The following is a 27,720-nucleotide window of genomic DNA, read 5'->3' as shown; positions in this document are numbered from 1 at the left end:
GAAAGGGATGTGGTAAATCCAGCCCTGGAGGTCCAGACTGACAATCTGTGGGTTCTGGCTAATGCTAGAGGGCTGCTCTAAGATGCCATAGTGGGCTGTTTGGGCCTCTGTGTACCTAGACCTGCGTAATCGTTCTGGGGGTCAAGAAAGTATAGTGAGCCCAATAGTGCACTAAATAATAAGGTGTTTCAATAAACGTTTGCAAATATTTGGTGGTGGCTGGCATTTACACCAAGTATTTGTAGCAGCAGCTATAGAGTATCAGGCTGGACTACCAATCGGTTCAATGGAGGAATGAAGCGGTTCCCTATTTCTCTATTGCGCCGCAGAGCGTCCACCCGCCCAACTAGCGCTCAGTTTGCGCAATAAGACCCGGATGACAGGTGAGAGTGCGTGAGTAGCGTGTGTGTGTTGAAGGTGAGGTCAGGGCACCGATCCATATCATTGGCACTTATCTGATAGGGGCTGAGCTTTGCACTGGGTTGGGCTGCACATTTACCTCACGTTACTCAATATCTTTCTCTTCACACCTTGGCGGCGTGTTAGCGTCACTCCCACTTATCTCACGGCTCCTGAGCCAAATCGCCTCGCATCACTTTGGGGGGAAGCCGTCTTCCCTCCTGTCATTGCGTCACTCCCTTGTGTGGCTTTTTCTGCCTCCCGCCAGTCCTCAGTCTCACGATAAAGACCCCACGTCTCCTGGTTTTTAAACTTCCCTCTCCTCCCCAAACAATGATGACACGCTCCCGGTAGGAGGGTTAGAGGGAGGCGGTGGCCCAGCCCCTGCACCGGACTGTGTGATGGAGAGCAGCCCGCGGTGCCGAGTCGTCCGGTGATGGAGCCGCTGTCGGTATGGCCCAGGCCAGCAGTAGTAGTAGTGCCGGGGGCTTTCCAGGGGGCAGCGGGGAGCTGTCCTTGGAGGAAGTGCTGAAATCCTACGAACAGCCGATCAATGAGGAGCAGGCGTGGGCCGTGTGTTACCAGTGCTCCCGGGGGCTGCTGGAGGAACATTGGCCACCGAGGGGCAGAATTCGGGATCCATCGTCTCTTCTACTCCACAGGGATGGGGCCATCACCGTTCTACCGGAGACCCAGGGCACGGCGGGTGAGTGCATTCCATTTTGACTTCCTGGGGCAAAGAGCTTGCAATTGAGTAGGGAAAAATGGGGAACTATTACATTGTTTGATTAATGCGCAGTAACGAGCGTGGGGCTGGCACATACATGGGGGGGGGGGGACTGACCAGTATAAATAAACATTAGAGACAGGCATTATAAAGTACAGCCATGAGTAAGTTGTGCGCAGTGTGTGACACTGTGTCATAAGCGCATCCTTAATGCCAGAGTCAGTGTTGAACTGCCCCATAGACACGCCATTCACCCTGACAATAACCTTGCAAAGCATTCCTCTGAGTGTGTGGCACGCCTTGGGCTCTCCTGGCATGGGAAAGGAATGAATTAGTTATGGGAAAGAACCAGGGTCAGTACAGAATGCGAACTGGGAAGATATTTCTCAATTTAGCACTGGATCCTTCTTATAGTAACATGGTCTGCTCTGGCACCATCAGGCCAGTCCTTGATACAGGCAACCACCTAAACCCAACATGTTGGGTGCTCCCTGGGTTAAGAGCCAGCACTTGCCTTTGGGAGAGGGCTGGACAAGCCACACACAGGTGGAATGTGTATGTAATGCTGTGAGGATACATCTCTGCCCATGAAGCATATTGGCACTAATTTAAAAATATGTTTGGGAGCTAATTAACATAGGGAAGACCTTGTGCATTTGCCAATTGTTTATATTATGTAGTACAGACCAGTCAGCAACATCATGGCAGAGGTAGCCCCCCCCCTAATAGCACTGCAGATTGCACAGTGGTCTCCGTGTATGTCAAAGTATTTTGATAGCATAGGAAGCCTGTATCCCGTGTAGCTTGTCAATTATCGTATATCACACCCAAGAACATAATAAAGCAATAAACCCTGCAGTGGCATAACTAGATTTTTTTGGGCCCCAGAGCAAAAACATTTCAGGACACCTTAAATATGATATTTTTCTTAGACATATATTGAACTGCTTATTGTTTACTGCCCGTTACCCCACTATACCTCTTGGACACCTCAGCATTTGCAAAGACCTGTTCCTCTATATATCCCCTGATACCCTGACCCTTTAAGGGTTTCTGGGATTTGTTATTTATGATCAGCTGCAGTTTAGATGTCTATGACATCAGCACATTAACATTTACATTATGAACTAAATATGATCCTGCATGGATTAAAAGGATTCCATTCTGTTTTTTACTCCCCTGAGCTATTGTATAGTGCAGCCAGTTCTGTTCTTAGCACTGCCTTTCAAAAGCATACCGAGAAAACCTATACATGTAAGTTATAAGGCCATATGAACTGCATGGGGCAGAAAAAGCATTACGTATTGTAAGTTAGAATATTGTATGGTTAACTTCAACAACACACATGATCTCAGCTGGGCAGTTTGAAACCAACCAGAAAAGGGATTAGGGCTTTCACAGGCTATAAAGTTGTTTTTTTTTTGACACTGTCATAACCAGACATAGCAGTAACGGCACAGACTCTGATCACCAGACCTGCTTTGTTAATGCAAGCCGGAATAATTGGCCCATTAGCTTAAAATAATGTTTTCAAAATAGAAACTCTTTTGCTGACTTGGTAATAGTGTGGAATATTTTTATAGGAAGAGAAAATTTTGATTCTGATAATAGCATTACTAATACTATACATATAAAGAACAGTGTGACATTTTCACCATATTTCAACAAAAACGCAAATACTGGTGTTGCGTGGCAGATGTTGGCTCGCAAGTGCCCCCATGGGAATTGCTATAGTGCGTATTTCATCATTTTCAATATGGGTTCCTTTTGTGCGTATTTACACTCGCCTGCACGTTTTTAATAATGCAGCGTAAAAACTCCCCGTGTGACCTCAACCTAAGGCTATGGGCTCACAGGCTGTTGTTAGCGGCTGTTATCAGACTGCGTATTTTTGCAGGCTGAGAAAAGCCTGAAGGCTTCATCTCCACTGTGTGTAAGCACACACAGGCTTATCGAATTCAAATCAATGGAGCAGGGGCACTGAGCAGATCTGCTTCTCTCAGCCTCCAAAAATATGCAGGCTGACAACAGCCTGTGTGCCCACAGCAAAAATGCAACCAGCAGCTTTATGTCCAATGTATTATGTATCACAAAGGCAGAATAAGTGACATCTAAAATCCTTATAAATTAGTTATTTATGACCACACAAATCCCAAAAGGACCGTCACAAATAACTGATAACCATATTTTAGCATAGCACAGTTTGTCATTTATGAATGACTAAGTGGTTGACTTTGTATATGCATTGTATATGTTTAAGCTGTATATCTCTTTGGCCTTCACTACAAATAATTTTGGAAATTGCTTGTTATTTACAAAGGAACAATGCTTTTATTTTTGTACTTTGTGGTCAAGAATTTAAGTGCCAGCAGTCTGGCATTTTTCAGTGCAGGACTGAAGGTGAAAATCTTTACCACCAGAAATGTAGCACTATGCCATATAATGATTTTTTTTTTTTTTTTATACTTAAACTGTGAGTGTGAGCTTGCCTAGAAAAGGCATGCAACCTTAGAGTTCTTCGATAGTCAGAGCATTGTATCAGTTCAACCTTTCATGAATAATGCATAAATGTGTGTATTTATGTTCATTATTCTGCCAGTCTGTGAAACTAAAACTTTCCAAGCCCTAAGGCAAACCTTGCCATTGTGAAGGACAAAGTAGGCATGGTAAAAAAAAAAAAAAAAAAAATAGTACGCAGTTTAAACTTTCAGGTAAAGCATGAGGTAATTGAAAGAATAGATAGGCATTCTGACAGTATTTCAATAAAATCATCCCCATGTAATGCTCAGCACCCAATATCCAGGCAAAAGCACTCTTATCCAAAACCATGAATTGCTTCAAAACCTGTGTGGCGTGTTTACTAAGTTACGTTTTTAAATCAGAATTTCAGCTTTCCTAGTGCAGCAGCCCCCCCCCACACCTGCTCTGCCACGAAAAAGCCTAAGTGCGGGAAGCAATGGGGGGACGGCATCAACTTGGCTGCCTCGGAGCAGCACTAAGCCCTGAAAAGCCCATGACTGTGTACAATAATATTCTTGACCTTTCCATGCTTTCCACTTTGTGACAACATATTTAAACTACTCATATCTATTACTTTATAGCTTTTTTTCCTGTTACTTTATAGCTTTTATAGTTACCTGTCCTCATTCCTTCCCCACTCTTGCTTTAATGTGCACTAGACCCTCTCTCAGAAGAGAGCTCTTAACTCCCTATTACAAAGCCACTCTCTTTTTCAGGGCTCTCTGTCTTGCTGGTTTAGCATGACATCACCCAGGAACACGTGTACATGAACTATGCTAATGGAGATTTATTACATACTTCTGATTAATTGATGTCTTCAGACACATATCTTTACAGGGCAATTAGTGCATTGTGAGCTATGATTTAATTCCATTTAATAAGATATACCTGCCCGCATCTTCATGCTAATGAATGATAGGTATGACACATTTCCCAATTGGATGAATGGCTTTTGCCTCTAGTTGCAAGAGCAAAACAATGCTATGCCCTTCTGCCTGTATTGTCAGTCATTGGGAGATGCTACAAGGAGGTAGGCGTGAGAGACAAGTCGCATGAAAAGGATATTATAATCATTGGATAGATGACTGACTCCTTACAGCTCATAATAAAGATATTACAGGTTATTGATCTGGGTATGTGTAGGCCTGAGACTGCAAGATGAGATTTTCTACAATTGCTCTTGCAGCATATTCTCTGGCAGGCCCAGTCTCTCCAGTTCCTATAAATTCTGAGCGGCTAGAATTTCATGCTGAGGAAGCTTTTCTTGTTTAGCACTAAGGTTTCACAGAATAATGAAGGAAAGAGGGTTTCATTCTATAGGAGATGGACACCTCTGCAACAGCTAAGTACAGTACCTAAATCTCACATGTTTGTATATATATACACGTGCAGTGTGTGTGTATAGGTGTACTGAAAGTATTTACACTGGCTCTCATGGTGATTTGTGTTTTTGATATGAAAGTCAGTTTATGATTCTTATATGTGGTATCAAAAGGTGATTTTATTCACCAGTAATTGACTTTAAAGCATAGATTTAGTATGAAACTGGTCAAGGCGATATCAAAAGTTTCATATAAAACAACTGCTATACATAGAGAAAAATAAGCAAATACTAGAAAAAATACAGAGAATGAACACAAAATGAAATGTTCCTTGCCTGGATTGCTTCTGCATGCAATATTAAAGTAATTAAAGGTGACTTTCTCCCATGTAAAGATACTACAGGGGATCTATTATCTGGAAAATGTTGAAATATTACCCATCATCATCATCATCATTTATTTATATAGCGCTGTCAAGATACGCAGTGCTTTAACCTATAAATTCCTATTTGAACAAACATTTAGGGGCTGATTCACTATGGGTCGAATATCGAGGGTTAATTAACCCTCGATATTCGACTAGGAATTGAAATCCTTCGACTTCGAATATCGAAGTCGAAGGATTTAGCGCAAATTCTGCGATCGTACGATCGAAGGATTATTCCTTCGATCGAACGATTAAATCCTTCGAATCGAACGATTCGAAGGATTTAAATCCAACGATCGAAGGAATATCCTTCGATCAAAAAAAATTAGGCAAGCCTATGGGGACCTTCCCCATAGGCTAACATTGACTTCGGTAGCTTTTATCTGCCGAACTAGGGGGTCAAAGTTTTTTTAAAGAGACAGTACTTCGACTATCGAATGGTCGAATAGTCGAACGATTTTTACTTCGAATCCTTCGATTTGAAGTCGAAGGTCGAAGTAGCCCATTCGATGGTCGAAGTAGCCCAAAAAATACTTTGAAATTCGAAGTTTTTTTTACTTCGAATCCTTCACTCGAATTTAGTGAATCGGCCCCCTAGTTTTGACTGTAACCATGACTACTGTTCATATGATTAAACACCAATAGATAAATAATGCTACCTATGTAGAATTCACTGGTGATTGCCTAATATATTGCCCCCCTCCGGTGAATAAGGCTATAAAGTGAAATAAAAATAATAATTCCAGTCAAACCCTGATTTTAAGTTTTCCAGCGGACAGGAAAAGTAAAAGTCACATTCACAGGAGAAATCAGGGGAGAAACTATGACATAACATGCAGGAAAACATATTTAAAATCTACCAAATTCTCCCATTGAAATGCATTAGAACATAAAGGGAATGTAAAAAACAAAAATTCAGCAATCTGATTGCTAGGGTCCAGATTATCCTAGAAACTATGCACTGATTTGAATAAGAGACAGTAATATGAATAGTAGAGGCCTGAATAGAAAGCTGAGTAATAAAAAGTAGCTATCAAAATACATGTGTAGCCTTAAAGAGCATTTGTTTTTAGATGGGGTCAGTGACCCTCATTTGAAAGCTGGAAAGAGTCAGAACAGGCAAATAACTAAAAACCTTTAAAAAATAAATAATAAAGTTAACTTAAAGGTGAACTACCCCTTAAAGTGATGTAAACATTACGTTTAGTTTAAACATTTAGTATTTACTAAAACTTGAATTTCCCCCATTTTTTTATTAAAACAAAGTTGACCTAATTCCCATCCATGAAATTTAACTCATTTATCAAAAAATCAGGTAAAAAAAAGTTGGTGTGGGAAAAGTCTCAAAATCATGTGACAATTTCCAAATTTGATGCTCGAATTGTATGTTTTGTCACCCGAAAACCTCGACTTTTCGGATTATTTTACGATTGTATAAGGGGTATCTGCCATTGACTTCTACATGACTTTGACAGGTTTTAGCTGGAGTATTTTCGTTTTTTTAGCAGCTTTGAGGTATATTAAATCTCTATAAATGCAAGTTTTTTTTTTCTCTAAAAATTGTTTTCCCCCTAAAAAACTCAACCAGGACAAAATCAAGGCTTCATAAATAGGCCCCTAAATAAACCCAAAAGGCTGGGTTCACGCCCAGTAAGGATTAATTATATCTTAGTTTGGATCAAGTACAAGGGTACTGCTTTATTATTACAGAGAAAAAGGAAATCATTAAAAAAATTGGATAAAAAGGAGTCTATGGGAGACGGACTTTCCATAATTTTGAGCTTTCTGGATAATGTGTTTCTGGATTGCTCGCTCTATATGTAAACGTTTTTTTTTTTTTTTAATAAGTTCATGTATCTTTGATCTGGACATACTCTGTTTTTATAGTCATGTTGTACTTAAATAGGTCATATTACACTTAGTAGTTCATATTACATATGACACTTCCTATCTAGTCCAGTGTTGTTTAGGAAAGAGTCACCAAACTTGTTTAATTAATTTAGAATTCTATGTGTTACAGAATTCTGACAATCATGAGTACGATTAAATGGCAGGGTGGGAGAGAGAAATGCTAAAATGAAGCCAGCGGGCTGCATGTCTGAATAAGCCTGCACTGGACTCATTGGTTGAGCAACGAAATACTGAAGAGAATTGTGAAAAGACTTCAGGGCACCTATTACCTGTGTTTTTGCACAGCTAGTATTTCTTATAAGTAATCTGTGCAAAAATGTAAACTCTGCATATACAGGAAAAATTATGTTTCGCAACTTTTTTTTTCCAATGTACATACTATAAGATTGTTGTATTGTTATATATGCCATTACTATTAGTTACAGCAATAAATATCACTTCAGCCAGGAAGCTACTGAAAACTTTGGTTAGTCCTTCTCCCCTAGAAATAATGCGATGATAGGAAAGGAGAGTTGGCAATGGCTTGGGAGTTTTTAAAACTATAAGCATAGGCATAATATTTATATGAAAGTGATACAAAAAATAAATGAGCATGCTAAAAATAAGTCACTGAAACTGTCTAGACAACTATAATATATCTAGGAGTCATCATTACAATAAAATGGTTTCAGTTCAACAGAAAAAGGGATTTGATATCTTTAAGATGAACTTTCTATAGATTTTGTTATTATTTGTTATTGAGCATGCATAGAGTCTAGATTTAGAAGACTGAATACCGGCCTAACTCCAGTTCCAGCTCTGACTTGCTGTCTTCTCCTGGCTTTTTAACATGTTGATCAAAAACCAGGGTCCTTTTTCAACTTTCCTAACCTAGTTTTCTCACCTGAGAAAATGGGGATTTTCCATACAGTTTAGCCAGTGCACCTATTGAGTAAAACTTAGGGGCAGATTCATCAAAATGTGAGTTTAGAGCTTAATAATAACAACTCCCCCACGTTCTATTCATTCCTATGGGGTTTTTAGAATTGTATTTGTCAATGGGTGAAAGTTAGAACTCACCATTTGATAAATACAGTTCTAAAAATCCCATAGGAATGAATATAACATGAGGGAGTTTTTACTCATTAAGATCGAAACACGTATTTTGATAAATTTGCCCCATAGTCTATATCCATGTAAAAAGTAATTTAGATAGTTGCAGCCCTGCTCTTATGATTAGTTATGCCTGTATATATTTACTTAACAAGGGCTGGTAACTGGCTCAAGAGGGCACCTAGAAAGAACAAGCGATTTACATTTAGACAGATCAATAAAAGGACAATAAAATGACATATTTTGTAAAGCTAGAAAATGAGATTGAATGAAATAATTTGCCACATATGTTAGCAAATGCATCCCTATGTCCCCACTCCCATGCTGATAACAGCTTCAGCTGAGGATTTGTTCAGACTGTGAATCAGTTCAGTTAGCTGTGAGTCCAGTTCAGTTTTGCCTGTTTTGGCTGGGGTTCTGACATATCGTATTCCTTTTGTGTGCAAGTTCCCTTGTTGTAGTAATCACTACAGCACTGTCTCCATGGCTGGCAAACTCTGTGGATTAGTTTCCCTGTCTACTGCAAACAGTGTGTTGATTGCTTAATAGTATAAAGCTTTGTAAGTTGATGTATTGATTGTGCTGTAGCTTGGTTTCAGTATAAATTCCTAGATGTTTATTTAAAAAAAAGCTTGTATACAAACTGTGTAGCATTTTATGCTGTAACTGAAGAATGGGAATTAAGGAAGTTAATATTTTATTTAATAGTAAGCTCTTTAGGCAAGGAACAAATTCTGCCTATGTATTAGATATATCATATTTTGTATGAGCAGCTTAGTATTTAACCTGTCTGCAAGCTAATGTATGTAAGAAACATACAGTGCTGCATATACAGGATAAGGAATAAGGTTCAATAACACAGTAGAACCCCATTATGCATTTCCATGGAGACCGCATCAAAACAGTGTAAAGTCCAGAAAACATTAAATCTGGAAAGAAAAAAAAATGCTGCATGCCTTTATGGGATTGCAACAAAACCACCTCAATTCCGACACACTATAAAGCCCAGGGACGTAAAATCGAGTTATACTGTAGGTGTAGGATATATAAACATTTTAGAAGTCACTGAAGGGGCTCCATGACCATGTAAAGGCACAAGGCCATAAGGACAATCCTTTTATACAGGTCATAGAACTCTGAGGTGACTTCGGATATTCTCATACGTTAGAACGAAGGGTTCGTTATTTTCTCAAGTTTCAAGGAGTCATGTGACAGTTTATGTTACATTATACGTTATAACTGATAACATCCCTAAACATTGTTTATAAGGATATCATTTGTAGGAAACTAATGGCTCTTGTGTAAATAAGAGCCAATAAATACTTAGAAATAAGTACTTATTTATAGGCAACATTGGTATTTTGTATGGGTGTTTGTGTCACATTATTCATTACAGTAGTACTGCATTTTTTTTTATTTTTTAGTATATATGAGGATATAAGAACTTGCTTCAGAGACAGTGAAATAGCATTTGGCCTTTGGCCTCATAGCTTTAGATAATCCACACACTTCCTTCTCACCAAGGAGTTCAGTGAACAACTAATGTCATATTTGAACTCTAACAGAGATTCACTAGGGGAGTACTCAATAGGCTGGACCGAATTTACAGAAGGCACCAGCTGTGTCCGCAAGCCAAGGACTAAGGTCAATAAAATAAGTGCATCTGACGTTTGTCTTAGCCAACATTTCTGTATACGGGATAAAGCAACGTGCTACTTACATTTGTGAGGAATGCCCTACCGGACCCTCTGATTAAGGACACATGTAACTCCTGCTGTTGCTTTCGGTCTAGGCATTCCTCACCAATGTAAGTAGCACGTTGCTTTATCCCGTATACAGATATGTGGGCTAAGACAAACTGCAAATGCACTTATTTTATTGACCTTAGTCCTTGGCTTGCGCACACAGCTGGTGCCGTCTGTAAATTCAGTCCAGCCTATTGAGTACTCCCCTAGTGAATCAACACTAGGACAGGCAGCCAGTCTAATTGGACATAGCATCTATTGGTCTATTATCTCTCCGCTCAATGCTGGGAGCACCCTATTGCATATTGCCAGAGTCGGAAGTGTGCTTTATGGTAACTTGCCCACCTCTACTGTAGTGCATCCAATACACAGGGACATGGCTAAGTGACCCACTAGCTACCCCTTGATCCCACGGCGAAGGTGGGCAGGCGCAGAGTAGTTGGCCTATTTGAATGGTACAACATGCAGGAGCCCATTGTTATAACCAGTGGATCTTTTTATTTTCACAGGTGTGTCTTCCACTACTATGATGTCATCAAGCCTCTCTTTGGCTATATATTTTTTTGGCTAATATATATTGTTTCCTTCATAAAGGTCCCTGTGCGGGACCGAAAAGTTGGATGAATAAACCTCTACTTTTTTGACAACTTATAGCCTTTATTGTTCAAATCATGTGAGTGCCATCACTCTATACATTGTTTATATACAGTACATATATATATATATATATATATATATATATATATATATATATATATATATATATATATATATATATATATAGAGTTGCTTTGGGTGTCCGCACTCGATCTCCAATAGAGTAGAGGTGCACGATCAATGTTCATAATATGCAGTAGTAATGGATCAGCACACTCATTTTAGAAGTGATTAAAGTGTCTTTATTGGTAACAGGTGGGACCGAAACGTCGGATAACAATGCTGTGTTACCAATAAAGACACTTTAATCACTTCTAAAATGAGTGTGCTGATCCATTACTACTGTATATATATATATATATATATATATATATATATATATATATATATTTATATATATATATATATATATATATATATATATATATATATATATATATTTATATATATATAGTTGGTTAAATAAATGACCACTTTTTTCATCTTGCAAATACCTGTGAGCTCAGTTTCATATGGTGCGCCGTGTAGAAATGCACAGCATCAGCTGTAAGTTTTAGGTGCTTAAAGGAAAACTATACCCCCAAAATGAATAGTTAAGCAACAGATAGTTTATATCAAATTGAATGACATATTAAAGAATCTTACCAAACTGGAATATATATTTACATAAATATTGCCCTTTTACATCTCTTGCCTTGAACCACCATTTCGTGACTCTATCTGTGCTGCCTCAGAGATCACCTGACCAGAAATACTACAACACTAACTGTAACAGGAAGAAGTGAGGAAGCAAAAGGCAGAACTCTGTCTGTTAATTGGCTCATGTGACCTTACATGTGGTTTGTATGTGTGCACAGTGAATCTTACGATCTCAGGGGGCGGCCCTTATTTTTTAAAATGGCAATTTTCTATTTATGATTACCCAATGGCACATACTACTAAAAAAGTATATTATTATGATAATGGTTCATTTACATGAAGCAGGGTTTTACACATGAGCTGTTTTACTCAGTATCTTTTAATAGAGACCTACATTGTTTGGGGGGTACAGTTTTCCTTTAAGTGTAGTCAGAATAACTGAAAGAAATTTCTAATTGGTTGCTGTTGTTTACTGCAGTAGCGCAGGGGCTTCAGGCAAAGCATGCTTTAGGCTAGGGTCACACAAGACTCAGCCTTGGCTTCTCTCTGTCTGTAGTTACTCAGGCGGAGAAACATCCTTGTGTGCCATTAACCTTAGAGGAAAACTCTGCCAGTAGCTTTCAATGGATTGAAGTGCTAATCTTTGGGTACTGAATGTCTGTCTTTACTCTTGTACTTTATCCCTTATGGAATGTTTTCCTAAGAGAGCAATAATCTCACAAGGTTAATGGCAAGATCTTTGACCCATTTCATAGGAACGATTCTGTGTTTTCACCTGTCGCCTAGACATAAAAAGCTGTGTAGTAAAAGTATTTTTCAAATTAAATATGAATTTTTTTAAAACACCCATAACTGTTATAAACTCTTTTAAAATTCTCAGCTGTCAATCACCTATTGTTTGGCCCTCAGGCAGGCAATTACTTTCACTTTCCATTCTGTAAATCCTAGATGTCACTGCCCTTCCCCCATTTCCTCCCCCTGTCTAATTGTGTAGCCAGTGCATGGGCATCAGGTCCCCATTCTGGCACATAAACAAGATTTTGGCATGATGCAAAGTTTGTCTTAATAACCGTGTCCATAAAATGGCACCTGCCTACTCAATTTAATTGATGAATCCAATTCTAAAAAAAAAAAAAAAAAGATAATCATTTATATAATGCAAATTAAGTTTATTTTGCTAGACTAACAACATAAAGTAAGATTTGGAATTACTTATTAGGGTGACAGATCCCCTTTAAATGGGTGGTTTACCTTTAAGTTAACTTTTAGTATGTTATATGATGGCCAATTCTAAGCAACTTTTCAATTGTCATTATTTATTTTTTATAGTTTTCTAATTATTTTCCACCTGGCTCTTTCCAGCTTTCAAATCAGGGTCACTGACCCCCATCTAAAAACAAAGGCTCTGTAAAGAATACAAATAAATTCTTATTCTGACTTTTTATCACTCATATTACTATCCAGACCCTCCCCTAATTATATTCCAGTGTCTTATTAAAATCAAGGCATGGTTGCTAGTGTAATTTGGACCCTAGCAACAAGATTGCTGAAATCACAAACTGGAGAGCTGTTAAAATAACTCAAAAACCACAAATAATAATACATTAAAACCAATTGTAAATTATCTCAGAATATCACTCTCAACATCATACTGAAGGTTCATTCAAAGCTGAACAGTCTCACAGACAGTAGGTATTATATTTAAGTTCAATTTTAAGATTTACTATGGCACTTGTTATGTTTTCCTCCTGTGGCCACTAGATGTAGCTAGAGGTGCTATTATGGGTATAAGATTTGCAGTAGAAATTGATCTGACTATATCTATTACTTATGCTTTATTGTTAGTAGAACAGTTCATTCTGGGAAAATAGAATGGTTTGGTCCCATACAATGGCCGAGAGGCTGCTGATTTGGTTAAGGAGGCCTAGTATTGGCAGTCATTGTCCAATATACTGGTCAGTTACACAGACGTTACAGTAGATTTCTGGAAGACTTTCGAGTTCTATCAATCTGTTTATGCATTCTGGCACTAGTGGGAGTTCATTATGCTGTGGTTGCTTCAGGGTACAATGTAGAGTAATTAACTGTATCTTTATAATGCATCTTATGTGTGTTTGAGCACAACCAAGGGCTCATCCTCATGGTGCCTGCATGGTTTTTTTTCTGGGGACTCTGGTTTCCTCCCACACGCCAAAAACATACAATCGGGTTAATTGGCTCCTAATAAAATTGACCACAGTGTGTGTAATCTTAAAGGAACCTAAGATTGTAAGCTCACTGGGGCAGAGTCTGTTGAATCATGTATGTAGGGCTGAAGAAAATGTTGACCCCATTTTACACAGAGAATTATAACAAATAATATTTTAAGAAAAATCAAAATAAATGTTTTTTTTTTTTTTTACGCTTGCAACTTTTTGTCCAAATCCGAGTCAATGGGCATTTTTTCTTGTGCCAACTTTTTTGCCTCGGTGACCTTTTGTCCAAAAAAGTCAATGGCCATTTTTTCTTTAGGTGACTTTTTCACAACAAATTGGAATTACGCAGTGAGTCCATGCCTGCTGAAAGTTTTTTGTCATCACTAAAGATGAGTTGTTTAAAGGATAAGTAAAATTTAATAAGCACTTTGCGATCTACATTACAGATGAATTTGTGTTGAGAGCTATTAAAATTTGTATCTACTGCCAATATCATGAATTTTGTAATAACAGCGCCACCTGCTGGCCACTTTAAAGTCTACATGATAAGAGAGCGATATGGGAAAATTTATGTTTTTCTACCCAGGAAAAAGATAGGAAGCTTCAGAAGTCCTTTCCCATCTCTTTCCTGAGCAATGCAAAATTAGAACAAATCTTTTCTTTTTCTTCTAAACATCTCTTATCTCTCCTATCAATCTGATATTCCACTTACAGGAACTAGGGATGCACCGAATCCAGGATTCGGTTTGGGATTCGGCCAGGATTCGGCCTTTTTCAGCAGGATTCGGATTCGGCTGAATCCTTCTCCCCAGCCGAACCGAATCTGAATCCTAATTTGCATATGCAAATTCGGGGCGGGGAGGGAAATTGCGTGACTTTTTGTCAGAAAACAAGGAAGTAAAAAATGTTTTCCCCTTCCCACCCCTAATTTGCATATGCAAATTAGGGTTCGGATTCGGTTCGGTATTCAGGCCAAATCTTTCGTGAAGGATTCGGGGGTTCGGCCGAATCCAAAATAGTGGATTCAGTGCATCCCTAACAGGAACTGACCAGCGGTGGTACTGATTTTACAAAAGTTATTATATTGGCAGGTATAAACACAAATTGCTCCTAAAACCAAAAAAATATAAGTAACGTAAATTGCAAAAGTGCTTAGAAAATCACCCTGAACAATTTGATATTTCTTTTGGTTTACTTCTCTTTTAATAGAGTAGTTGCTATTTAAAAAGGCACCCTAAAAAGTTCAACAGATTTAATAGGGCTCCAATCAATGTCAAGACTGACCTCTGAAAGACAAGTAGTGTGCTACACACGGTTTTTGTAGCACTTATAGGTGTCATTTACTGATATTTAATTTAAAGCATTATTAGAGTCGTAATGTTTGCCAAAACCTTGAATGATATTGCACTATTCTAGTACTCTAACATGTCTCGTCCTCTTTATACTATATGAACCATACTGCAGACATCCACCAAAGTACTTTACTCTGTCTTTTCTGCAAAATATTTGTCTGTTTCCCCAGTGTTTTATTTTGTATTGAAATTGCAGAACAATAATGAGCTTTTTGTGTTTCAGAAACTGGTCCAACATCCCCGCTGTCAGGAATCACAGAGACACAGGTAAAACTCATGGTTTGATATGTATTTCTCATATTTGCTGACCATACAAAGAGAGGATTAATCAATGCACATTCCCTGGCTCTGTGCTTTATTAGCAATTTATTCTGTGCATACATTTTAAAATACAGATGTTTTTAGTTACAAGTTTATGATCCTAAGATTATCAAGATTCTAAATGTTTTAATATTTAGCAGTGAGAGAAAACAATGGAATTGTAATTCTCTGAAAAGTACTTCTAATATGTATTTCTTGTGAAGTGCTTTGCTAGAACTGTATACTGTGTAATGCATCACAATTCTTATACACACATATTCATAAATGTCTTTTATTTGACATCAATTTCTGTGAATCTAAAGTGATTATTACTGAGCAGTTGTGTTATATTAATGGAAACACCTTGTGACAAATGCATTAAAACCCTTTAGCCACTTTGAGAAATTCTCGCACTTGCTTATTTACGTCTCACCTCATTGTAGATGGTACAGTACCTGGGTTTTGCCATTTACCGCGCTCTGGACTGGGGCCTTGATGAATGTGAGGAGAGGGAGCTCAGTCCCCAACTGGAAAAGCTCATCGATCTTATGGCCGACGGTGATGCAGAAGGTATCACAGATGAAGGCTACGATGGACCAGAGGATGAGGATGAGGAGGGCCAACCTCGACTTGTACGCAGTTTCTCTGCTGTGTTGCGAGTTTGTGCATCACGCCTAGCAGAACCCCATGAAGCTCAGACGCATTACCAAGCAGTCTGTAGAGCACTCTTTGCTGAGACAGTGGAACTCCGAGCATTTCTGAGTGAGATCAGAGAGACCAAAGAGGTTAGTAATGATTAGAACCTTGAACAAGGGGATGAGGACTCCCTATTTTGAATCTGCTGCTAGGTAACATTAAAATTCTTCCTTCGCAGACACTGATGAAGTTACGTGCAGAAGAGACAGAGCCAGATGGACTTGTAAATTTGCAGAACACGGATTGGGTGAGTAGAAATGTGTTTTGAATATAAGCTTCTACTATAAACTCCATTTGGGATGAGCACAGAACATGGCACCGTAGCAGTTTTGTATTATGTACTGTATGTCCAATTCTATATTATTTCTGTTATACATACACGTGATATTTTATTTTTTTCATGGATCGTCGCACCTTTCTTTTTTCTTTATTGCATGTTCTTTGTTCCCTTGTATCGCTATTACCATTATATGCCGTATAATATGTATTGAGAATTTGCTGTAGTTTATGGCTCCTTTTGTGTTTGTGAACATGTGTCAGTTACTGAGCTGTATGATATACAGGCACGCCTGTGGGTGCAGCTTATGAGGGACCTACGTCATGGAGTTCAGTTGAAAAAAGTCAGAGAGAAGACCTTTAACTCTTTACCCACTGAGTACCAGCTGACCCCCTTTGAAATGCTCATGCAGGACATCAGGGCACGGAAATACAAGCTGCGCAAAGTCATGGTGAGTGTAGTGCCATGGATGTAAGCATCTTTGCAGGGATAACATTGCTGTCTCCAATGCTGCTTTTCCTGTTCTAATTACCCTAAACCTTCTAGTTATTGGTTCTAACACAGTCTTGCCAAGAAATACTTGGCAATACTTGAAATAGTTTTCCACAGCTTCATTAGTATAAATAAAGCACACATAAAGAGCATTTATATTGCAGCATATGCTCTCAACAATAAGTGACCCAGTTACTCTCTGATTTGCAGGTAGGAGGAGACATTCCTCCAAAAGTAAAGAAAGATGCCCATGAAGTTATCTTGGATTTTATAAGGTCGAGACCACCTCTGAAACCGGTAACTATATGCTGCCCATTATACTTAACCCATGGGCAAGGAGGGTGCGAAGGTGAATTATCCAATAAAAATCTTACACTTTTTTTTCATAGGTTTCCAGTAGGAACCTGTCCCCAATGCCTCATAGACAGAGGAGTCTTCATGAGAAGATGCTTGAAGAAATAAAAAAAGAACCAAAACTTCGACCTGTGGATGCAAATAGAAGGGGTCAAAAAGGTACATGTTGAGCTATTAACAGAGCACAATGTTCTTATTCTAATTACTGGTATTCTACAGTTTTGTATGAACTAAGAGAAGTGACGGCAGCATGTGGACTGCAGGAAATCCATAAAATAAAAACATAGGTCAAAACAGAATGTAATGGTTTTGATATAAAGTGTTTCTTGGAAGTCAACATTTCCATATAGGTTTGTAAGTCATGGTTTATTAAACTGAAATCTAGTGAATGTATGTTGTGGACTCATGTAGCTGTATTTAGCCAGGCTACATGTTTGAGGTTGGGTATGTGCTATGGTATTTCTGTTGATGGATCACATCAAGTGCAGTTAAGATGTATATGGTAATTGTGCATTGTTTGTGATGAAATTCAAGATGAAGGCAAATTGTGATGAGCAGAGGGAAGACCTAGTAGAAGCTTCTAAAACTTGTCTTGTATCCCATAGGTTTTGGTTCCCTGCCTTGCATTGTGGAAGCATGTTCCAAGGACATTAAGTCTACATCTTGCATAAACCTCTCTGTTCCAGAACCTGCAGCCCCTCGACCACGGCCTCGAAAATTGCTAAAAGCTCCCACACTGGAAGAGATGGAGGAGATGATTCTCTCTGAGGTAAATAAGCAGTGTATGATCTGTGCATCTCACAGGAGGGTGCAGTCATCTTGTCTGTACTCCTGTGGTTACTTGTTCTTTAAACCCATCACTGTTCTTGAGATTTTATGGATAAAAAGAAGTGATCAGGTTTTAAACTGTTTACTCTCCACAACTTGGCATGATTAGGCTATTAAACTGCACCTTAAAAGTTTAAAAAAAAACAATGTTTCAGTCACTGTGTTAGCACACTTTTAGTTATGTTATGGATATCTATGTTTATAGGAGGATGACTCTCCAAATGCAGAGGCCCGAAGAGTGATTAGTGCTCCATTGCCACTTAAACGTGACCGCTCATTCTCAGAGCAGGATTTGTTACAACTGCAGACTGAAATGGGACACATTCCACAGCGAGTAAGTGCTCTGGGACACCACAGGATAGAAACAAGAGAGCGTTCAGGCAGCATGACTACCACTCATAGACCTCTGGGCAGGAGTTTAGGTAAGTTATTAATGTACCTTGTGACCTAATAGCTCATAGTCCGTACTCTTGCTATAAAAATGGGCAGAATGCACCTGTGTAAGCAGAGGCTGTTCAGGTAAAACTGATGCACAGTATGAACCTTGGTACAGATGATCCCGACCTGACCACAGCTCCAGATGCTAACTAATGTTTTAGGGCACACGTGATGATTTCTCCATAAAATCACTATGGCATTCTCCTCCTTCTCCATATTTTTCTGTCTGTCCCCCATCCTAACCTTTCTTTTTCACTCTGGCTTCTTTGTTGTAAGGTATTGAGATTTGCAGTATTCAAACACAGTGCAAAGATTGCTTCAAAGGCCATAATATAGAAAGAGAAAGAGCAATAACAAATTTTAGTGTCTCCTGTATTTTTAAGGGTAGGGGGAACTGGGGAAGGGGGAGATAGGATGGGGGTTGTTGTCATAATTTAAGGGTAACCACATATTGTCACTTACGTCAGCATTTGTGCAATGGTTTCCCCTTACCTTGTTAATAAAAATTGACTAATAAAGGACTATAATAGCTGGGCAGCATCCGCGCCCTAATCTATTTATTGAATAATGAAATCATAGATGCCTTAATCAGTATTACTTTTAAAAAGATGTATAAGCTTAAGGGTTTTATGTTCATCCTTTCTCTATCCTATTGCAAACTGATTCAATAAATATGATCAGTTCTGCACGATAAGCCCACTCCTGTCCCCTCCATGCTGCTGTGTTTTAGGATTATAGATCAGGAGGCATGCATTTTCTGTGATTTTACTGGTTTTAAATAATAGTTAAAACACATTTGGCACTCAAGCCACATTAATTTGGTGTATATGCTTTTATAATCTGTTGCAATGTATTTTATGTATAGATCTGCGTAACACTGATATTTCTGTATAAGATTAATGCCTCATAATAAAATGGTGTCCTTATCATAGCATCCCACATCACTCCTGGACTCAGTGGCATTTCCCCCTCTTCACATGGCTCACTCAGTTCTGTGCAGGAGCGGACAGAGACAGACGCTGCATCAGAGAACTCCAGGCACAGGTGGTTGGTGAGTGATAAAATGTTCAATAAATACATTTAGTCATCAGGAAAAGAATGAATGGTTTGAAGTTGGGAATACTAGAAAAAAAACTGGAGAGACCCTTGATGGTGTACCAGAAGACAAGCTAGATAGTGTTTCTGACTGTGAAAACCTGCCTGGTCCCTTGGGCCTCCAATTTGGACATCCCTATTGTAGAGGAAACGTATATTCATTAATAGTGTATGCCAAGATGGTTTGTTATAATTGTCTGGATTTTTTCCCCTTTGGATAATAAAACTTTGATAGTAGGAACATCATGGTTGTATGGAAATCTTAACTGAAGTGATGTGGAGATATAATCTAAAAATGGTAAAAAAAACTTAAGCCTGTTAGGAATAAAACTATAGAGGGCAGCACTGAAAGTAATGGCACCTTTTTTGACTGGATGGTGTTTTCATGATGGAGGCACATCTGCAATATAACATTAATACATTAATGGCTTGAATTTTACAGGAATTCAGTCACCCGGTGGACACACTGGCCCTGACGGTGGAGGAGGTAATCAATGTACGCAGGGTCCTTGTGAAGGCTGAGATGGAAAAATTCCTACAGACTAAAGAACTGTACAGCAATTTGAAGAAAGGAAAGGTATGGAAGTCAGCACATGTAAACCTATACAATCATACAATGAAATGTTGGCCACAAGTGAGTGTGCTAAAGGTGGCGATACATGGGCCGTTAAAAGCTGCCGTCAGACCGAGTCGGCAGCTTATTGGCGGGAATGGGGCCCTCTGACGGGCTTCTCCGATCAATATCTGGCCGAAAGTCGGACATATGTCGATCGGACGGGACTAAAAATCCCGTCGGATCGCGGCCGCATCTGTTCGTTGATGCGGTCCGGCAATCCGATCGCCCGTTAGCCATCGTTAGGAGGGCCCAACGATTGGATCAGCCCGATATTGCCCACCTCAAGGTGGGCATATGGGGGAGTGATCCGCTCGTTTGGCGACATTGCCAAATGAGCGGATCTCTCCGTGTATGGCTACCTTTACAAAATATTTGTTTTTTTTATCTTGGGATCATTACCAAGCTATGCCATCACAACAGACTTTTAAAGAAATGTTATCTAAAACTTTTCTTGCATTTTAGATAAAAATATTGCCATAGACAATGAAGAGGTCATAACTTGAACTTTCAGTCTTTGTTAAGACGAGTTTTTCAGATATTGTCGATATTCATCTTTTTTTTTTTTAATCTCTAATAGCATTCCAGTAGTGTTATAATCCTGTTACAGGAACACTACATGGGGCATGACCTATGGGTCAAGTTGATGTGATGTTACTGGGAAATTAGTGAAAAAAAGTTGGAAATGAATTCTGTGCTGTAGAGTGTTTCTCTCTATTTGCTCCAATATGCCCTTTTTACAATTCTACAAAAACCCTGTGATCTCTTTGTTTGGGGTTCTGGGGAGAGACTGTTAATATAATTGATAAAGATATAAGATATTTGGTATTTCTTCTTGGCAGTTTAAGGGTTCCTCTTATCATCATTTCCACTCTCTTTTTCTCCTGTTCTTTTTACCAGTTTGTTTTTTTACTGTTCTGTTATAGATTTAAACCTGGGTTGATCAGCTTGGTTGACCAAGTAGTTCTAAAAAATGTGTTGTACATGATTTCTTAACTCTGTAGAAATTAAAAATCTCCTTTGGCCTCTAGATTTGTTGCTGTTGCCAAGTGAAGTTCCCTCTCCTCCCCCTGTTCTCCCGACCATCTAGTTGCCTCTTCTGTAAAAGGTGAGAATGGCTTGTCAGATGGGACTGTGAAGAAAATCATTTATGGGTAACATATAAGGTTTCATTTAGGATGACTATTCTGCCATTATATAGTAAGTAAGGCTATGCCAGACCAGTAATATTGATCTACATTATCCCAATGCAGTTAGATGAACTTCATAAACCCAAGACTTGAACTTGATTACAATGCCTGGTGGCAGATCATGGTTCCAAAATGTAATATTCACCAACACTAGGGATTCATTAACACTAGGAATGGTACGAAGAAACAACAAAGAATATGCTATGCTATAAATTTATTTTTTAGAGAAGATAAACTGTGCTATCCGTACTCCATTTATTTGACACATTTTAAGGCAATCCACATTAGAAAATCTGAGAAATTGCTCTGTGTAGGGTAATGTATACAACTCTGTCCCAGCTGAGACATAGTCTGTATCTTTATGTAACTCTCCACCAGGAAGCTCCATTTGTACAGTGAGCTGGATCTGTCCTACAAGGGTCTATTAGTTTGCCCAGGTGCTTTTTCTTGGTTATGGGTTACTGCACCTGGGCAAACACATTGCCTTTTATTACATATGGGGATAGTCACGCAAGAAACCAACTGGTAATCACTGCATAGGGATTTGCTGTGAGACAGAATGGACATTAAGGGGCAGATTTATCAAGTGTCGAATTTCGAGGTGATGGGAGTTTTTTTAAACTCCCATCAACTCAAAATTTGAATAAAAAAAGACCAACCAACATTTATTTAAAAAAGAAAAAGGGCTTGTACCCGCAGTGAAATTCTTCCTACTTATGAGATTTGAGGTTGCCGAGGCCTCCCTCACCGAGCACCAGGTATTCGTTTTCTGGAGAGCCAGAGTGTGCAAGCATGGTAACCTTCTATCACCCCCCATAGGATAAAACAAGCAATTTGGCAGGTTTTAGATGGTGAGTAGTCGGTCGAATTTTTAAAGAGACAGTACATGATAAATTTCGATATTTAAATTTTTTCAGATTCAAATCGAATTTTGACTATTCCCTAGTCGAAGTACACTAAAATTAGCTTGAAATTCGAATTTAAAATTTTGATTTTTCAATTTGACCCTTGATAAATCTGTCCCTAAGGGTATATATAATATAGCTTTGTATATCCGGACTTGTGAATATGTTTGCCTTTTCCACAATGTTGCCTAAGTGGGGCCTCCTACAGGTACAAGCCATGCTCTCCACAGGCACTGGATGTTCAAAGTGGATAACACAGCACAGTAGTGCATATTAGCAGAGTTAATATCCAATCTGGAAACTTCATAACAAAAACCAGGCCCTTTGTGACTTAGTTTTGGAGCTGTTTTGGGGCAATAATCCACATCTTCCCCAGAGTGGATCAGCTAATTATCTTCTTATTGTCCTTATAGGTCTGTCTGTGCTGCTTGCAATGTAAAGGTGAGAGTTTTTCTTTTCTTTGTTTTCTTCCAACCGTTAAAAAAAGAAGTGCCTAAATGATAACATATTAATGACAACAAAAAAACTACATTAAACAAATATGACCCAACAAGAAAACAATGATCCTCTAGTCTATACAGTGTGCAAGATGCATAAACCAATGCCCTGATCTGAAAGTAAAATGCTGTTGAACCTTTTACATTTCTAGAGTCACTGATCAATAAAGAAAAACCTTTTTTATATTTTTGTTTGCAGAATTGAAGTACTACCATTCTTTAGACTGGCTCTTTTATCCCTGCTTAAAATGTACTAAATCTGCTTGTAGACTATATGAGATTGAATATGAATTAAGACAGATTGAGAGAAGATGCCTATACATAAACATCCCTGTCAACAGATTTTGGGATAAAAGCTGTTTTAGTAATACCTACATGTATCTGAGATGCATTACTTAATTTCTTATACCTTTAAGTCAGGGACTCAATAATACTTTATTAAATGGGTTGTTCACCTTCCAACTTCCACTTTTGTTCACCAGAAATAAAGAAATGGTTCAATTGCTTTCTGTTTTCCAAAATTGAAGTTTAAAGGGGTGCTTCACCTTCTTTGAGTTAACTTTTAGTATGTTATACTTCAGTTGGTCTTTGTTTTTTGTTTTATAGTTTCATTATTTGCCTTCTTCTGCCCCTTTCCAGCTTTCAAAGGGGGTCACTGACCCATCTAAAAAACAAATGCTTTGCAAGGCTACAAATTTATTCTTATTGCTACTTTTTATTACTCGTCTTTCTGTTCAGGTCCTCTCCTGTTCATATTTCAGTCTCTTTTTCAAATCAATGCACGGTTGCTAGGGTGATTTGGACCCTAGCAACCAGATTGCTGAATAAAAAGCTAAATACCCGCAAATATTAAAAAATGAACACCAACTGCAAATTGACTCACAATATCACTCTTCTACATCATACTAAAAGTAACTCAAAGGTGAACAACCCCTTTAAAGTTCATTATTCTTGTCTCTGGTGTTTCAGTCTGGTCACTCAGTGATCCAGATTCTGAACTGTTACAGTTGGCTACATTACTTGATACATTTCTCAGCAGCCTCTGAGCATACAGTAAGTTTAATTGTGGGTAATTTGATGAACGAGGCTTTATCATATAGAATATAATATAACTAGAAATTAATGGGCCACACAGCAAATTATTTTTCAGGCCCCAAAAATGTCTAGATGTTGACTTTTTTACCAATATTGATTGAAATTGTATATGAATTAGGGCTTCCTGGGGCCCCTATACCTCCTGGGCCCCCTGCAGCCGCAGGGTCTGCTTCCTCTGTAGTTACGCCCCTGCCTGCAATGCTACTCCCTAGCATCGCTAGTGCAGGGAGTGCAATAGTGCGTTTAACTGGAAATTCGGTTCTTAAAGTTACAAAAAGCAACTTTTTGCCCCTGGCACTTGTTCATTGCAGCTGCCTGAGGTCCGTTGCTCTACTTGCTTCATGGCATTAGTGCTCCTTTTGCCATGTGTACAATCACATTCTGTAATCACTATTAATGTATTTCACTATCCATTATTTAGCTAAGAACTGAATTGTAAAGCGAACTGAAATGTAACCTCATGTAAAGTGGGACCTGTACCTTGTCTTGTTTGTCACAGTTTTCCTTGCACTCCCCGTCAGTATGCTTTCGTATTCGAATATAATAGATGAAAAACTGCTAACAATGCACAGTAATCAACCTGCAAAACACCTTTATTGTGTGGATCACACAATAAAGGTGTTCTGCAGGGTAATTACCGCATATTGTCGCAGTTTTTCATCTATTATACTCAGATGTAACTGATGTAAATGTTGTAAAATAAGCATAATTCCATGTAGTGGTCCATCTTTGTGCTTCTCTCTCATTATTTAATTTCTGTTCATATTAATCAGATGAAGCTTCCTGCCAAGAAATTGGACCATATTCCAGTATACACCGTAGGGTTTGATATTCCTACCAGATCAACCAGCTCAAGTGCGCATACCTCCCGATGGACTGACATTTCCCAGTAAGCTTTAAAATGCATTATAACCGTACTGGTATATACAAGCAACAGATAAAGCCAAGAATGATACTCAGGGCAGAGACACACGGTCGGATTCAGGGAGATTAGTGGCCCGGCGACAAATCTCCTCTTCTTCGGGGACGATTAATCTCCCCAAACTGCCTTCCCACTGGCTAGACTGTAAATCTCTGGTGGAACGGCACTCTGAGCGCTTTGTGTTCCAAAGTAGTCCGAAATTGCCTCACAAGGAAACTTCAGGCGACTTTGGAAAACAAAGCGCTCCGAGTGCCATCCCGCTGGCGATATAGATTCTAGCCAGCGGGAGGCAGTTCGGGGAGATTAGTCACCCAAAAGAAGAGGCGATTTATCGCCAGGCTACTAAATCTCCCCAAATCAGAGTGTGTCTCTGGCCTCACAAAGAAAGTATGGGTGACTTTGGAAAACAAAGCGCTCCAAGTGCCATCCCGCTAGCGATTTAGATCCTAGCCGGCGGGAGGCAGTTCGGGAAATTAAGTCGCTCTTTAGAAGAGTCGATTTATCGCTGGGTGACTAAATCTCATTGAATCGGAGTGTGTGTCTCTGCCCTCACAAAGAAACTTTTGGCGACTTCGGAAAACGAAGCGATCTGAGTGCCATCCCGTCAGCGATTTACATTCTAGCTGGCGGGAAGGCAGTTCGGGGAGATTAGTTGCCCCAAAGAAGAGGAGATTTGTTGTCGGGCGACTAATCTCCCCGAATCTGACAGTGTGTCTCTGCCCTCAGGATAATAAATCCTCACAAACCTAATTGGATAACATAACCTCTAAAGCCCGTTTAGTTCAGTATTATGACAAATAATTTACAGATATGGGTTACAAGTGTACTAAAAAGGTGAGATCAGGCAAAAAATGTACAGATAGGTTTGGGGGTAGAGGAGGCCACAAATGTAATTGCCCAACTGCCCATTTAGAAAGAGTTGCCTAATTTTCCGCAGTCAGGCTGTACAATGTAACTGCTAGAGGTCAGTTGATGGTGCCTTGGGATTCAGCACCCCACCAAATGTTTGTTTTTAAGCAGTAAAAGCATTTACTATTGATCTCTATCAATGATTGTGCTCAGGTTGGGTCATGGCCTCCAGTTTAATTCATTGGTAATATCATTCATATTGTACAAAGAATCTTGCAAAAATGGTAGGTCCCTCTTTTTGATTGATGTAATGAATGAGGGACCTGCTATTTTTGAAACATTCTCTGTACAAAAATGTATGATATTACCACAATTAGAGAAGCAGGATTGTTATGTGCTGGGAATCCTTCTGTATCAGTACTACAGTGAGCTTACCTATTAACATCGAGCCACATTTAGGTAAGCCATAGCCCAGTTAAGGAAGGTATAACAGGTATTTGAGACAGTCTTTGCTATTTTTCATACCTCTATATATTATTTTTCATTGGTATGCCTGTATCTTTTACATAGAACTAAGGAAATCTTTAAAGATAATGTAATGTAAAGGTAATCTGTTTCCATAGTGTAAATTCTAAACTGCATTTTCCTATTCTTGATCCTACAGTGGTCCTTCTTGGAGAAATGTAGAGAGTCAGTTTCCACATATCTATGCCCAGGGCTCTGTTCTGAAGGATGTGTGCTCTGACTGTGGTGCTTTCATTAGAGATGTGGTGTCCTCCAGCAGAAAAAGTATGGACATTTTAAACCTTGGTGCCAGATCAACACGAGCGCAAGCACACAACTGGACTGCCAAGAGAATGTGACACCACTGTTGCACCTGATTCCATCACTACTGTCACAAGGGAAAATAAATTCTACTGTCAGTGGCTTGCAACATCTATATCTTTATGTATGAATTCTAGGCTGCTGAATGGAATTTCTGCATATTTGTAATGAAGGATGCATGCTGCAAGCACTGGTGGCTGAAAGCTGTCAATTGATCTACCTAAACATCCACAGAAAGAAATCAATTGAAACCTATCTGGACCTTTATTATGTTACTATTTTGGAGGCAGCTAATGCTGGTTAAGTAATGCGCCAAAGGATTTACAGAATAACCAGATCTGGTGAAAGGCTGTTAAAATATGGTATTTATTGTGTTTAATGTATTTTTCAATCCATTATTGAATCAACGGGGATCTTGGCTGGATTACTGGATACCCCTTTCCTTGTTTTCAAGTTTAACTTATCAATTGCCTAAAATCTCAGAGCCGGCTCAGTGGATTTACTGCACATAAGTTGATCCCAGGTTGGTCTCTCAATAGAACACTGGTGTAGTGCTGCAGTATAGTATAGTTATTATTGCACACAATGTCAAGGTTCTGAAATGTGTTTGATCACAGCTGCTACTTCCTTAATTTGTCCTTTAGGCTAATGTCTCCGTGCCATCTTTTTTTTTTTTCCCTTCTTCTTCTTCTTTTAGAGCAACAATTTGGCCACAAAGCATATTGCTTGTGATTGTGGTACTTGGTGAGAATTGCTACCTATAATGAGAAGCACTTACCTACAAAACAAGAAACAGAAAGGAAATGCCACATGGTCTTTTAAAAATAGAATTCAGTAGACTCTGGTGGTAACAGAATATATGGTGGATCATTTGCCTCAGAAATGTGTAAAACTTCATTCTTTGCAAACACTGTATTACTCTACATATTTATATCTAGGACTTTTGGAAAGGCTGGGTTATGTACTGTGGCTAACCAAACCAAAAGGCTCTCATAGCATGGCACGACCAATACCCTATTAGAGCTTGGTCCCAGTATGGGCACACCCATTTAGCCTTAAGCGCTGCATGTGGGAATACACTTCTATGCTTAGCGCAACTTTTCTCCCACCTTGCTTTCTCTCTTGTCATTTTTGTAAGTCATACCCTGTACTACTTACTCGGATAACCACCAAGTCAGATTTCCCTCTCTATCTCTCTGGGGCTGGGGGTGCCACAAAGAATCTCTTGCAGTGCAAAATCTCACAGGCCTCTCCAGCCCTACAATGGTACAAATCATATTTTTGTAACAAAATTGTACAAAAAGTTTTTAAAAAATGTGAACCTTATGCTGTAAATATAAACTGCATCACTACCTGAA

At 38.9% G+C, this 27,720-nt stretch overlaps 1 protein-coding gene across 1 annotated transcript; it reads left to right on the top strand.

The window, feature by feature from the left end:
• Positions 1–27,720, top strand: spire2.L (spire-type actin nucleation factor 2 L homeolog). Its single transcript, XM_018242208.2, has 15 exons — positions 1–1,105; positions 15,210–15,253; positions 15,730–16,071; positions 16,161–16,229; positions 16,546–16,710; positions 16,962–17,048; positions 17,141–17,264; positions 17,711–17,874; positions 18,139–18,355; positions 19,304–19,422; positions 19,909–20,043; positions 21,111–21,187; positions 22,588–22,615; positions 24,540–24,655; positions 26,202–27,720. The coding sequence occupies exons 1-15, from the start codon at positions 853–855 to the stop codon at positions 26,398–26,400; spliced, it is 2,139 nt and encodes a 712-aa protein (XP_018097697.1). The 5' UTR covers positions 1–852; the 3' UTR covers positions 26,401–27,720.

This window comes from Xenopus laevis, chromosome 4L, assembly GCF_017654675.1.
Source record: "Xenopus laevis strain J_2021 chromosome 4L, Xenopus_laevis_v10.1, whole genome shotgun sequence".
In the NCBI taxonomy this organism is placed as follows: domain Eukaryota; kingdom Metazoa; phylum Chordata; class Amphibia; order Anura; family Pipidae; genus Xenopus; species Xenopus laevis.
This window is presented reverse-complemented; position numbering and strand designations above follow the sequence as displayed.